General features: G+C 40.3%; 1 protein-coding gene across 1 annotated transcript in view; it reads right to left on the reverse strand.

Moving 5' to 3' along the window:
* Positions 1 to 2251: 2251 nt before the first annotated feature.
* The window catches only part of ELOVL3 (ELOVL fatty acid elongase 3), a 34467-nt gene continuing 20627 nt past the window's right edge, over positions 2252 to 16091 (reverse strand). The window contains exons 4-5 of the mRNA XM_077454500.1: positions 11468 to 11619; positions 2252 to 6238 (exon numbers count right to left, since the gene is read on the reverse strand). Coding sequence (XP_077310626.1) covers positions 5817 to 6238; positions 11468 to 11619 — 574 coding nt within the window. The 3' untranslated portion in view covers positions 2252 to 5816. The remainder of the gene's footprint in view (positions 6239 to 11467; positions 11620 to 16091) is intronic.

Below are 16091 nucleotides of genomic sequence, written 5' to 3' on the forward strand. Positions count from 1 at the left end.
TTCATAATGTGGCCGCCGCTTGGGAGAGCAGTGGGGGATTGGCTGCACCCCATACTCTGTGAAAACTGCAGGCAGCGCAGGGCTTAAGTGGCAGCTGCTTTGGGCCCCACAGAGATGACAGGGCCCAGGGCAGCTGCCCCGTTTGCCCTGTGTTAAAGACGGCCCTGCCTGTCAGTACACTGACTTTCCATCATCCTGCTCTCTGCAGCATCTGTATCTCCCTCTCCTTTCCTGTCATTTATGTGATCTGTGTGAAGCTGATCCTCTCCCCTCATCCCCTCCTGAATCTGAAAGTAACAGAGGAATGTGAGACCCTCCCACTGGAGTCTCTCTGCTTGGGAGTAAGACCAGAGAAAACCATCTGACTGCACAGAAGCACTGAAGGGAAAAGGTATTTAGAGATTATATTGCTGAAAAAACACACACTGCCATTACTATTGCCACATAAGGGAACCTATCATGGGAGATTATTGTGGAGACTTTACAACCACTTTAATATGTATGGTTGCCATAAGGGCTCAGATTTATTAGCCCTTGACAGCATAAGGGTCCCGGTCAGGGGGTGTTCGACATCCCGCAACATGCTTCTATGGCTTACCCCCAATAGACCCAACTGGTCTGGGGCAGGGATCCGTCTGTTCCCGAGTCTTGGAACTGGCTGGTCCAAGGCACAGTAACTGAGGGAGGATTCAAGGTGTCCGGGTGTGCTCTCAGCTTGGAGGGGCACCACGGCTCATGAAAGTGACCGGGGGAGGATTCTTCGGAGGAGGGCCGACAAGTGGCATCCTGGGAAGTGCCTGGTAACTGAGTTGGGAAGGACATTGACGAATCCATGCTTTTTCCAGTACTATCAAGGAGACCGAGAACGCTCCGGGTACTGAGTATTACGATACCACATGTGTGGGACTTTTCCCAGCCTAGCCCAACATGCAAGGAGCACCATCACGTGTTCTAGGAGCATAAATTACACATCTAACTTGTTGACTACCTATTACACTTTTGAAGGCCCTGGAGCACCAGGACAATGACACGTGGCACTGATGACAGATGGCACTGATAAATGGCACTGATGACACATGGCACTGTTGACAGATGGCACTAATATGTGTCACTAATGACACGTGACACTGGTGACAAATGGCACTAATATGTGGCACTGATGACACGTGGCAATGATGACAGATGACACTGATACATGGCACTGATGACACGTGGCATTGATAACAGATGCCACTGATGACAGATGGAGCTGATACGTGGCACTGATGACAGATGGCATTAATATGTGGCACTGATAACACGTGACACTGATGTGGCACTGATGACAGATGACAGTAATATGTGGCACTGATGGCACTGATGACAGATGGCACTTATACGTGGCACTGGGGACAGATGGCACTGACAGGTGGCACTAGGGACAGATGGCACTGGGGACAGGTGGCACCGACAGGTGGCACTGGGGACAGGTGACACTGACAGGTGGCACTTGGGACAGATGGCACTGACAGGTGGCAGTGGGGACAGATGGCACTGACATGTACTGTAGGCACTTTATTTTCCACTTTTTTTTTCAATCACCGCTGCAGCCGTTCGTCTCTCCCTCCTCACACGCTGTCTCTGTGTGAGGAGGGAGAGCCGGTGATGAGAGGGTGATTGCTGGACTAACCTGGCATGGTTAGAACTGTGGCTCCTGACCGGAGCTGTGTTGCATTAAAAAAAAATGTAGTGTGTACCCAGCTTTAATTATGGCAAAGCACTGTCTAGGCTTCACACAAAGAGAAACTAATAGGATTTCACAATTACAGAATTTCCATAGCAAAGCAAATGAAAAAATAAGCTGCAATTTAATTTTTTTTTTAAAGTTATGCTATATGAAGGAGAACAATTTTAGCCAAAGCGCAGGCTGGCTTTATGGAAGCAGAGAATAAAGTGTCAGAAATACATGTCCATCTTGCTGCCACAACTATACATTTCAAGCCAGTATGCTTACAGATAGTACATATTATAGACTTTGTGAATATCACGTACTGTACATTTTTTGCGTTTGCATCCTTGTTACTCTTGGTACAACATTCCACAGACAAGCAAGAAAAACCTGTTTGGCAATGAGGTGACATGAGTTGAAACTGGCAGAGAGGTGTGGCAGCTATTAGCGTAGGATGGGTTTGTGTGCTGTGCAAATGAGGAGAGGTAGGCACAGACAGGCACAATGATATAAATCAGAGACAAAAGACATGGTGCAAAGGTGTAATTACAAATTAAAAACTACTTTAATTTAATGCCACAAATATAAACACCACCTTTCATAGGACAAATGTACAAATATTTGAGCATTGCTTTTTAATGAAAAATATATGTCTGTAAGTGTATATAATATACATGAAAGTACAATTTACAGTTTAAGGAACAAACTTTAATGAAGTTGCATGTTTTATCTCTCCATTATCAGATCATGGGAAATTTCACAGCATACAGTATAAGCAAACAAGCTGATCATGAGAGTATCCCCTTTCTTCATCTAGGAGTCACCATACACAAAGACATCAAGCTCTTATATTGCAGATATATATTGCTTTTTTTTAAGCCTGCAGTCCACCCGCCTCTGTTATTACGTTTTTTTGCAATATAACAGCAATATGACTAAACTGTAACTAAATGTTCTACTTGCAGGATAATGGTTAATACATTTACCAATACATGCACCATTTCACGTTTAAATCTAGAGATTATAAACTGTTATAACATGGTTATTAAAGGACACATTCTGACTTCTCTAATAAGTGAAGAAGCAACTAAAAAAGCAATGTTACAAATGGCAACCAATCATAAATGATCTTTACCTAATCTGACTTCATTTAAAAGTCTTTTGATTGGTTGTAATGAAACTGTACTTCATACATCATTACTGCCCGTTGGTTTGTGTATTAAAAAAAAACAATTATGTTACACAAGCAGAAATTCCATCAAAATATAAAATAGTCAAATATCCAGCAGCTTTGCTTTGTAAAAGACCCATTTTTGAACACAAAAAATAGAAAGAAAAAGATAAAATACAAGCGGTACTTATTTCAGATTCAACAGTGTTTTTCATTAAATAAAGTGAAGATTGTCTTGATTGAAGCCAATCAGAATACAGGCTGATGTCTGGTATATTCCTATTTTCTTTAGGCCCAGCTTGCAGACTTCACTTAGGCTCCATGTACACTAGCATTTTTTAAAGCTCAAAAAATGCTAATAATAAAATTTTTGTGCAAGCTTCTAGTAGCGTTTTAGTCGATTTTAGAAGGTTTTAGGAGCATTAATATTTTATTAGAGCTTTTACAATACATGAAGAAAAAAGGAAAAAAAAGCTAAAAAAAAACTGTTAGGAGCATTTTAGAAGCTTTTAACGTTTTTTTCTGCTGGAAAAACGCTCCAAAAAACTCTACAAAAACATTTTTATTTCTGCTCCTGGACGCTGAAGCTCAAAACACGCTAATAGCTTAATGTAGTGTGCATGGACACATAGTATAACACTAATTCTTATGCTTCTAGGAGCAGAAAAAAATGCGTATTATGCCCCCATACACACGGTTGGACATTCCGACCACAAAATCCATCAGATTTTTTCCAAAACTTGTGTTGCATACACACAGGCGCACAAAGTTGTCGGAAAATCCAAATGTTCGGAACAAGGTGATGTACAAAACATATGACAGGACTACGTAGAGGCCAGTAGCCAATAGAATTTTTTTCTGAGCATGAGTGGCACTTTGTGCGTCGGAATTCTGTACACACGATCAAAAAATGTCCGATCGGAGTTTGTTGTAGGAAAATTTTAGATCCAGTTCTCAAACTTTGTCCGATAGAGCCCACACATGATCGGATTTTTCAATCAGACTTTTTCCGTCGGAATTTCCGACCATGTGTATGGGCCATAACAGTTTCTAGGAGCTTACAAACGCTAGTGTGCATGAAGCCTAAAAGACTAACCAAAAGTCGACTTTAGTAAAGGATATACCAAATAAGTAGTTTACCATAGGGATTCTATGTGACTTCAAGCATCAAAAGGAAGGGGAGTTTTCATTTTTTTTTTTTTTTTCTGCACAATTGGTTGTTGGAAGGTTCACTGCAAAGATCCCTTTGTAAATTCCCTTTGTAAATCACATCTTCAATGTATACTACACATACAGAGGTGCAGATAATTCCTAATGCATTGATTTATAGCGCATTCTTTTTCTCACTAATTCATAGACACATACAGTATATATTGACTTAAACTCTTGATCATGGATCTTGTCATCAAAGTGTATCAGGTCTAACACTGCAAAAAATACTTTTACTAGTAAATATAATTGGTATTCTAATGCCAAGAGATTAGAACTACCTAGTAACAGTAACCTGTGTTTAAGGAAGCTAATGGAGGAGCCCCTGCTTTGGCCTTTAACTATCTCAATTACTGGTAGATACCTTGCTAACCCTCTGGTTACAACACTTTCTTATTAAAAAATCTAGAAAGCCTGGAAAATAAGTCAGTATTTCAGCACTTTTTCCAGGTCATTGACAATGTATTATAGACAGAAAGTTAACATGATAGCCAGGTAATCAACATTTTAAAAAGGACAGGTCAGCAATTGAACTATTTGTGTTTCTTCATGGCAGGTTTACTTTAAAGTCCAGCCAATATATTAAATCACAAATGAATGCAACTATGTATTTATTACAAAACCATTAAATGTATTTTAAATTTTCATTTTGACGTGATTTCAGTCTCTTGTAATCCCCTGTACAGCATTCTGAGAACGTGAATGGCAGCACTCTAAGCCAATTGGGAGTACTGGATACATATCATCTGACTTGGAACATGTTGACAGGAGGAGAGAGATTCTCTCAATAGGATGTTGCTGCTCCATCACTGTCCAATCAAATGTTAGGGGCGGGAAGGTTACCTAAATGTGTTGCTGAAATGCAGCAGAGAAATGTAAGGCCATCAGGCTGGCTGTGCTGTCTATGCTTGGTATATTACACGAGTGGATAGACAGAAATACAAATACTTTGCCAGATAAGATAAATCTGATATATGTTTTTCAACTGTGTATTTCGTTGTTTGCCTGAAGTTTGGCTTTAAGCCACGTGTTGCTGTAATGGATGGACTTTTTGCTGCGGATGTTGAAAAATAATTGCCTATAAAACTAGTTTTGCAGTAATGCAGCATTGTAATAATAAATAAATAGCCAATTCACTTCATAAATGCATGTCAACATGTAAAAAAAAAAAACATATCTAGCCTTTGGCAAAGTTAACACCACAGTCCATAATGCCTTTTAGACTTGCCATTATGTCATTACACTGAATATACACAATGTAGTGCCAAATAACATTGAAGATTCCTTGTAAAGTAAGGCATTCTTTTAAGTAGTATAAGTTGTTTTGCACATGTGTCGTCAAACTTTAATAATTAAAGCAAGGTTCATTAGTACTTATAATTTGGAATTTAGAATACATGGCCCATTAAAATGCCCTTTACATATCAATATTGTGCAGTATTGCACAGGTAACACATGTGTGAATAGTATACCTGCTAATCGTCCTTGGGTCTGGAGCTCCAGAAAATCCTATTTGTAGGACATTTAATGGAGAATTGTTAAAATGGAGTTGTAGGTTGGGAATATGGCATACATTTTTTCAGCATTTCAAAACTAATTTCAATATTGGTGATACAAAATTTTTAGATATAAAAATATTCATTCTTTCAGGCATATTTATAAAATATAGTACTTGGTAACAGTTGGAAATGTATGATGGCAAGTTCACAGTCTATACCTAAATAAAGGTTATTCTGCCTTACTCTTGGCTGAAGTTTTCATATAAGCGTTATAAAAGAAGCTGCAGAAAAGCACCAGATAGCTTGAATACATCACTGTTGACCAGAATATGTTCTCCGGTGTGCTTGAACATGTCCCATCCTGCATCCACCGGTACACCAAGACATTGACAAAGGTGCCCATGATCATTTGCAGGATCTGTGTCATCGTGATGAACATGGCACATAATCGTGGCACCTGGATCCCTGCTGCTCTCAGTGTGTAATAAGAGTACATGAAAGCATGAACAGTGTAATTCATTGTCATGAACCATCCTCCTCCAGCCACGGTGTCCTTATATGTGTACCAGGTGTAGAGCAGTACAGTAATGTGATGATACCAGTGTAGGAATATCAGCTTTTGTTTGCGAAGAACAATGAACAACGTGTCTCCTGTAGAGCAATAGAAAAATAATTAGTGCAGTCTCTCTCTCTCTCTCTCTCTCCATATATATATATAGTATACTAGTATATACAGTGCCTTGCGAAAGTATTCGCCCCCTTGAACTTTTCAACCTTTAGCCACATTTCAGGCTTCAAACATAAAGATATAAAAATTTTATTTTTTGTGAAGAATCATCAACAAGTGGGACACAATTGTGAAGTGGAACGAAATCTATTGGATATTTTAAACTTTTTTAGCAAATAAAAAAACTGAAAAGTGGTGCGTGCAAAATTATTCGGCCCCTTTACTTTCAGTGCAGCAAACTTACTCCAGAAGTTCAGCGAGGATCTCTGAATGATCCAATGTTGTCCTAAATGACTGATGGTGATAAATAGAATCCACCTGTGTGTAATCAAGTCTCTGTATAAATGCACCTGCTCTGTGATAGTCTCAGGATTCTGTTGAAAGCGCAGAGAGCATCATGAAGACCAAGGAACACACCAGGCAGGTCCGTAATACTGTTGTGGAGAAGTTTAAAGCCGGATTTGGATACAAAAAGATTTCCCAGGCTTTAAACATCCCAAGGAGCACTGTGCAAGCAAACATTTTGTAATGGAAGGAGTATCAGACCACTGCAAATCTACCAAGACCTGGCCGTCCCTCTAAACTTTCAGCTCAGACAAGGAGAAGACTGATCAGAGATGCAGCCAAGAGGCCCATGATCACTCTGGATGAACTGCAGAGAACTACAGCTGAGGTGAGAGAGTTTGTCCATAGGACAACAATCAGTCGTACACTGCACAAATCTGGCCTTTATGGAAGAGTGGCAAGGAGAAAGCCATTTCTCAAAGATATACATAAAAAGTCTCGTCTAAAGTTTGCCACAAGCCACCTGGGAGACACATCAAACATGTGGAAGAAGGTGCTCTGGTCAGATGAAACCAAAATCGAACTTTTTGCCCACAATGCAAAACAATATGCAACACAGCTCATCACCCTCAACACACCATCCCCACTGTCAAACATGGTGGTGGCAGCATCATGGTTTGGGCCTGCTTTTCTTCAGCAGGGACAGGGAATATGGTTAAAATTGATGGGAAGATGGATGCAGCCAAATACAGGACCATTCTGGATGAAAACCTGTTGGAGTCTGCAAAAGACCTGAAACTGGGACGGAGATTTATCTTCCAACAAACAAATCTACAAAGGAATGGTTCACAAATAAACGTATCCAGGTGTTAGAATGGCCAAGTCAAAGTCCAGACCTGAATCCAATCGAGAATCTGTGGAAAGAGCTGAAAACTGCTGTTCACAAACACTCTCCATCCAACCTCACTGAGGTTCAGCTGTTTTGCAAGGAAGAATTAGCAAGAGTTTCAGTCTCTCGATGTGCAAAACTGATAGAGACATACCCCAAGTGACTTGCAGCTGTAATCGCAGAAAAAGGTGGCTCTACAAAGTATTAATGCAAGGGGGCCGAATAATTTTGCACGCCCTACTTTTCATTTTTTTATTAGTTAAAAAAGTTTCAAAAATCCAATAGATTTCGTTCCACTTCACAATTGTGTCCCACTTGTTGGTGATTCTTCACAAAAAATACAAACTTTATATCTTTATGTTTGAAGCCTGAAATGTGGCAAAAGGTTGAAAAGTTCAAGGGGGCTGAATACTTTCGCAAGGCACTGTAGTATATTAGCAGTGGTGTCTATCTGTGTCTAGTAGTGTGCACATTTTGCTCATTCAGTAGTAAACCCAAATCTGTCAGACAGATCAGTATGAAAAGTGTATTCTCCCTAGTCAGCATAACCTTCATACTTTGTTTACTGCATTTATTTTTAACTTTACTATGCACACCATTGTAAAAGGTATAATTAGTATGCTATATACATGAATGATAATAGTAATTGTTCTTGGTTCATTTGATAAAGATTTTTTTTCATATTTACAGTAGAGGTTTGTGTGTGCTGCAATGCTATTTATATTCTAACACAAACGGTTCTGGCCAATACACACAATCAGAAACTTGTACAAAAATATACGGCTTTCGAAGCGATTGTACAATAATCTGATCATTAGCACACAGCTTTCGAGAGCCGATCATGACAGTTCATCCGATATTATCTGATGGGAAAAGCATAACATTTTTTACCAGATCGTACGATTTTCCTTTAACCACTGGGCACTTTTACCCCCTTCCTGCCCAGGCCAATTTGCAGCTTTCAGCACTGTCAAACTTTTTTTTTCTTATAACTCTTTTTATTAAATTTCATTTCACAAACCAAACCAAACCAAAACACAAGACGTCATACACTCCGAACCAAAGATATAATAATACAATTTCAAAATCCAGTATATCAATTATTAATTCACAAAGGAAAGAAAAAAAAAAACAAGATAAATCTAGGGTCACGCCCTACACGCCGTACCCGGAAGTGACGATTACACTCCACCGGCAACCAGGTCCAGGAAGTGTTTGTTAGTGTCTACATGGAGACACGGGCTGACGCGCTGGACGCCGGAAACGGTGACAGAGCATTACTATAATACTTTTAAATGCTGGATTATTACTTGATTTGTGTACATAGAATATCATAGGGGGGTGTTTGGCTTATGTGAGAAACGTTTAATATAATAGGATTACGCTATGTGCAATTTTTCTCTGTATTCTATGAAGTTTTTTTGGAGCACATATGTCAGCTGGACCCCTGTGGATGATGATGGCACAATGGTAACCTATTGAGTGAATACTTCCTTAAAGGCTTGTTTATCAGCTTTGTCTGGTGAGTTTAACCCCCTGAGGGGATATGCTATACGTGGTGAAATCCCTGAAATTCTGGTGGATGGTGCTGTAACAACACTTTAAATAATCACCAATATCACCCTTCAACGCTGATTGAACTGTTATCATCACAAATACTGCACAAAGGACTTTCTTATACTTTTATATGGTTTTATTCACAGGATCATATTTCATCTAAGCGCTGTTTTAGTATTTAAATTTACAGGAACTGGACTGATTTATTTTTATACTATTGTCTATATAATTGTTGATATGATGACAGTGGCTGCAATACATTTCAGAAATTCAATCCCTAGAGCAGATGACAAAATGCAATGCATCCAATATGTCTTATGCCGCGTACACACGCCCGGTTTTTCCATCAGAATAAACTCTGACGGTTTTTCCGACAGAGTCCCGTTGAAACGGTCTTACCTACACACAATCTCATCAAAGTTTGATCGTCTAGAACGTGGTGATGTACAAAACGTAAGACGGGACTAGAAAAGGGAAGTTCAATAGCCAGTAGCCAATAGCTGCCCATGCGTCGTTTTTGGTCCATCAGAACAGCATACAGATGAACAGTTTTCCCGATCGGAAAATATTCCATCGGAAAGGTTTAAAACATGTTCTATTTCTAGGTCCGTCAGAATTTTTGAAAAAAAAAGTCAGATGAGGCCCACACATGATCGGAATATCCGATCAAAAGATTCCATCGAACTTTTTCTGCCGGAAAGTCACACCGGGTGTACACGGCATTAGCTTCACTCAAAGATACCTTGTGATTAAGCTATGGTGTGTCCACTCCATTGCCACAAATGAAGCCAAACTTGTCTGATACATATAAGGTGCACATAGTCTAAAGCTAGCCACAAAAAACTAAAATTTTGGCTGAGCCAACAGGAGTCAAAATGTATTTAAAAATATGGCATCGCTGTTCAGTTATTCAGACAGTCATGGGTGCAGTGGCAGTCTAATTACAATAGCCAGCAGTGCAGATTCCTCTGTCCATGCTGTTCAGCGTGGATGGGGAAACATACAGATTTTCTTTTGTTCCAGCCATAGGCTGAACCAGAGCAAACAAAGTGTGTATTGACTACCTTTATTAAGTTTTCCAAATGTAAACATGTTAAGTTGACTTTTGGGGAAAGCCTATTACTTTGTAATGAAGTTCTTTCGTAATGCACAGTATAAATTACCAAAGATGTCCAATTAAGCTGAAACTATAATAAAAAGTATTTTAAAGCTTGGAGATGAGGTTGACTTAAAAGGAAAATTCTTTTGGTTTTGTTAGACCTCAAAAATTGAGTTTTGATAGCAGTGGCAGGTCATGGTTTTTTGTTTGAGGAGGGGTGGCAAACACCCCCCCCCCCCAGCGGCACCTCAAAGCCACCCCCGCTCGCTGTCTACCGGTAAGTCCACTTACCCCATATAGGCAGCGAATGGGATCAGGCTGCGGCGGACATCAAGGAACAGCGGGGATCGGGGCATCAGCGGACATCAGGCTGCGGCAGGTATCTGGTAGTGGCTCCTGTGTCTTCTCCTCCTTCCTCCTCCTTGCTTCCACCGTGCGTCTCCTCCCCTCCTCCTAGGCATCCAATAGGATTGCCTGTCCTTTCAGCCAATCAGGTGACGGGTATCAGACCCACTTCACGATTGGCCAGGAAGAGGATCAGTGTTACAACAGCGAGTATTAATTCACTGTTGTAACACCTAGGTGGGCTCATAGCGAGATGATCTGCTTTACGAGCCCACCCTATTTTGAAGCCTATTAGATCAAAAAAACACCCATGCTGCTGTAATTCAAGCGCCCAGCATCCTTAAAGAAGCCGAAAGCATGAATGTGGGGGGGGGGGCTGCGGTGATGGATAGAGCACTGCATCGCAGCGTCGCTAGGAGGTGGAGGGGGGCGGACGTGGATTGGGGGGACGGCGCTCAAGCACCCCTCATGGGCGGGCTGCCACTGTTTGATAGTAGAGATATATAATAGTCAGTTTGTCTGCATTCCAGACAAGTTGGTTCTATTAAATGTAAAGGACATGCGTGGGAATACCTACCAATTCATTGTAATAGAACACATCCAGGGGTCTATTAAAATAACTATAATTGTATTTCTGTGTGTGCCAGGTGGCACACATCCATAGTACCATACTTGAAAGACATTTACAAAAGGGGCCAGCTGCATCATGGTAATACCTTTATATCATATTTACTCAATTTTTTTTGTCATCTGTGTAACTGTGGAGAGATTGTATCATCACCAGCATAAATAACTTCGCTCTAGGATTGTAGGTTGAAAGAGTTCAAAGTGACGTGGCTCTAGAAGTCATCCACTTTACCTTAGACATACTTTAGATAATTTCTTTGTGACTGTGTTTATCTTTGAAATGAGAAAAATATGATTTAGAGGTTCACAAGTCGAGATTTGAATACCAGAAAGTAAAGGCATTTTACTTACCAAGCTCTGGGACCTTGCTCAAGACAAAGGCATATGCCCAGAACTTGCTGACTGGCCCGTTATAAAATCCACGGTCACATATTGATTGCTTGAAGCCACTAGATAGGAGCAAGGTGCTCATGTAATAGCCAGTGCGGACTGCTCCGATGATACTGCAAGCCAAAAAGAAATATCAGGAGTCAACATATTATACGCAGTTGATCTGCATTTTTACTGCCTATCTACAAGCAGATATGGTAGATGCTCAGGTATGATCACATTGTCATGGCCAAAATCTTTCACTTCCAAGTTGTAACAAGTTAAACTTGTCATGTTGCATTTGGCAGGAACTCTGCTTACCAAACGTGTCCATTGAGGTCAATGAGACCACACCAAAACTGAGTGGGAAGCACTTGACATGCAGTTGCTGCATGGTATTTTAGTATACCTTGCAACCTTGGAACCTTGGATTATGAACATAATCTGTTCCAGGAGAATGCTTAAAATCCAAAGCACTTCCCCATAGAAGTCAATGGAAATGAAGATAATTTGCTCTGCATTGACTTCTATTACATGTAATACCGAATGAGCGGGGGGGGGGGGGGCGGGGGGCGCCAGAGAGCCTCAGAAATACTCAAGGACAGCTCGGCTGAACTTGGAAAGCCTCGGAAAGGCTCAGAAACATTCGGGAACTGAGTATTTCCGAGTCATTCTGGGTATTTCCGAACGGCTCTGAACAGTTCCAAGTGTCCCCGGTGGCCCCGCACCTCTGGCCAAATGTGGTACTGCACCGCCTATTAACTTGAATTCTACTCGTTTTGCGAGTCACCGAGTCAGAATAAAAAAGTTGCTCGTCTTTCAAAAAGCTTGTTAACCACGTTACTCGTAAACCAAGGTTCTACTGTATAATCCCTTTGCAAAAAAAAAAAAAAACAGGCATTCAAGAGGAGGCAGTATCATCTCTGTCATACTTACAAACTGCCACTTGGTTGCCTCTGAAGAGTGAGCCACTGCTGTTTGCTTTTCAGGCACCCATATAAAAGTAGCCCTACATACAGTGGGTATAGAAAATAATTCCCCCCTTTAAAATAAGCACATTTTGTTGCTTTGTAGCCTTAAATCAAGACTGACACAGTTTTTGTTTTATCCAGCTGTATTTACTGGTGCAACTTCTAACATCCAAGTGAAAGATATAACACCAACATGTTAGAATAAAAATTCAAAAATTCAAAAAAAGAATCACTGAGTTGGAAAAAGAATCACCCCCCTTATGTCATTATTTGGTTGAACCACCTTTTGCTTTAATTACAGAATTTGGTCTGTTGGGATATGTTTCTACTAACTTTGCACATCTAGGCTTTGCAATATTTGCCCACTCTTCATTGCAGAACTGCTCGAGTTCAGTTAAATTTAATGCTGGCCATTTGTGGACTGCAGTCTTCAAGTCATACCACAGATTTTCAATGGGGTTTAGGTCGGGGCTCTGACTAGGCCATGCAAGGACAATCACCTTTTTCTCCTTCAACCACTGCGTGGTCATTTTTGCTGTGTGCTTTGGGGTCATTGTCATGTTGGAAGGTAAACCTTCTTCCCATTGACAACTTTCTGGCAGAGGGCATCAGATTTTCTTCAAGAATTTGATGATATTTTTCCCCATCCAATTTTCTTCTATCCTGACAAGTCCCTGCTGCAGAGAAACACCCCCATAACAGGATATTACCCCCTCCATGCTTTACTGTAGGAATGGCGTTATTTGGATGGTGAGCTGTATTGGATTTTGGCCAGACACATTGTTTGGTGTTGAAGCCAAATAATTCGATTTTAGTCTCATCTGACCATAACATCTTTTTTTCCATGTGGCCTCAGAATCTTCAAGGTGCATTTAATAAGGTGGTCAGATGAGTCTAAAATTGAATTTGGCCTCAACACCAAATGTCTGGCGAAAAACCAATACAGCTCACCATTCAAATAACTACATTCCTACAGACCAGTATGGAGGGGGTAATATCCTGTTATTGGGGGTTTTCTCTGCAGCAGGGACTGGAGCACTCGTCAGGATAGAAGGAAAAATGGATGAGGCAAAACTCATCACATTCTTGAGGAAAATTTGCTGCTCTCTGCCAGAAGGTTATCAATGGGATGAAGGTTTACCTTCCAACAAGACAATGACCCAAAGCACACAGTAAAAACGACCACACAGTGGTTGAAGGAAAAAAAGTTAAATGTCCTTGCATGGCTCAGTCAGACTAAGACCCCATTGAAAATCTGTAGAATGACTTGAAGACGGCAGTCCATAAACGATCATGATCAAATTTAACTCAACATGAGCAGTTCTGCAAAGACGAGTGGGCACATATTGTCAAGTCTAGATGTGCAAAGTTAGTAGAGAAATAGCCCAACAGATTAAAGGCTGTAATTAAAGCAAATTGTGGTCAAACAAAATAATGACATAAGGGGGTGATCATTTTTCCATTTTTGTTTATGACATGGTGTTATATCTTTTACTTGGATGTATAAGTTGCACTAGTAAAAATAGCTGGATAAAACAAAAACTGTGTCTGTCTTCATTTCAGGCTGCATTATTTTTAATGGGGGTGATTATTTTCTATACCCACTTTATCTCCTCCCCACCCTTCCATGACTAGACAATTTAAGGAGGAGCAGCAGGCTCATGACCTTATCTCTCTGCCAATTTGCTCTATTTCCTTGAAAACATCTTCTGTGCTCAGCAGTACAGCTGCCTGGCTCCTTGGGTTGCTTCTCCCTCCCTCAGACTGAGCTCTGCTTTACAGGGATTGCAAAAGACTGATACCAAGTCAAATTCAGGTATTTACACTACTTGCATTAAAAACATACATTTAAGGGTATATTAAGAATACAAAGCTACATTCATATACTGTATATCTTTAAATTGGTCCTTCTTTCTCCTTTCACTAGAAATCACATCGGTATGCATGCTCATATAAAATCACCTCACATTCAATAGTTAAACATTTAATGTTTTTTTTTTTTTACTTTGTTGAGTGAGGCACTGGTGATGTAACTAGGGACTCACAGATGCATCCTGGGAAGGCTACATCATCAGTGCCCTCCCCCTCAGATGATGTCCACTGTCACATGTTTCAGGAGGCAGACCAAGAGCTCCAGAAAATAAAGGAACATGGATTAGGGAGAAAGGATGGGGGGGGGATATAAATAAGGTATGCAAAGCATAAAAATCTTTAAATGATCTATATGTACCTGTTTGTACAATGTAGATTGCCATTACTAAACAGTTCTAAAGGCACATTTGTTGTATTTCTTATAAGAGTGAAGCAAACCAGAGACCAAGCTCATAAGCAAATAAGATGATATTGGAAATGAAACACAAGTATAATCTGCAGTCATGGGAACTGACTAAAACCCAACAGTCCAAGTTGGGCTGAACTGATAGGCTGACCATACAGAGGACATTGAGGTTGTCACTCCATAAATGTGCCAAGGATCAGCTGTGCAACGCCACATTGGAAACCATAGCTCTAATAAGTCTGCACTATGTCCTCCATGTTATTCAAGAAGTTCTCTCATCATTATATATGTATCATCTATATACAGCACATATATAGCACATAGTGTGCTTTTACTAGGATACTTACAACTACCTCTCTCACTGTAAATAACATCAAAACCACTCGAGGGCAGACTGATCCATTCAATTATTTACTAGCAACCTTTATCTTGAGTAGTAGAATTATCTGGGCTTCCCTCAACAACAGCAAACAGAACATGTTACATATAAAGAATAGGCTCTCAGGTAACACGGAAAACTAGTTTTGGCTTGTAAATTACACACGCAAGCAAGAAACAACATGTGCCATGTGTTACGGTAATAGATACTCAGAAGGTGGAATGAATAAAGTTTAAGCCTCATAAATAATATGGTTATGAAGAATGAAAGGTACCATCATCCAAAATGATTGAGAAAATTGGGACAAGAAAACCTGTCCCCAACATGTCACCAAGAAGTGGAAGGGAAAGAGAAGGATGAACTTTTGCGGTACCAACTTGAACAGAGTACACATCAGGTTATAAAAAAAGTATATTTTCTTATTTTGAATTTTTTTAGGATACATATCCCAAAATAACAGAAAAAGTAATTCCCCGTACACACAAGCGGAATTTCCTTTGGAAAAATCTTGGATGTTTTTTCCGCCGGAATTCCGCTGAAGCTTGGCTTGCATACACACGGTCACACAAAAGTTTGCTGAACTTTCGACTGTCAAGAACGCGGTGACGCACAACACTACAACGAGCTGAGAAAATGAAGTTCAATGCTTCCGAGCATACATCTAATTGTTTCCGAGCATGTGTAGGAATTTTGCGTGTCGGAATTGGTACAGACGATCGGAATTTCCGATCGTAACTTTTTCCGACTGAAAAATTGAGAACCTGCTCTCAATCTTTTGCTGGCAGGAATTCGGCCAGCAAAAGTCCGATGGAACATACACACGGTCGCATTTTCTGACCAAAAACTCTCATCGGTCTTTTGCTGGCCGAATTTCCGATCGTGTATGCAGGACTTAATACATTACATGTTCTAAAGTCACTGGAAAATAACTGCATTACATGTGTGTCACTATTACTGAATGTGCTCCATAGAGGAGAA

The sequence above is a fragment of the Lithobates pipiens genome, unplaced genomic scaffold, assembly GCF_037356315.1.
Source record: "Lithobates pipiens isolate NorthernLeopardFrog02 unplaced genomic scaffold, aLitPip1_a1.2 Scaffold_25, whole genome shotgun sequence".
In the NCBI taxonomy this organism is placed as follows: Eukaryota; Metazoa; Chordata; class Amphibia; order Anura; family Ranidae; genus Lithobates; species Lithobates pipiens.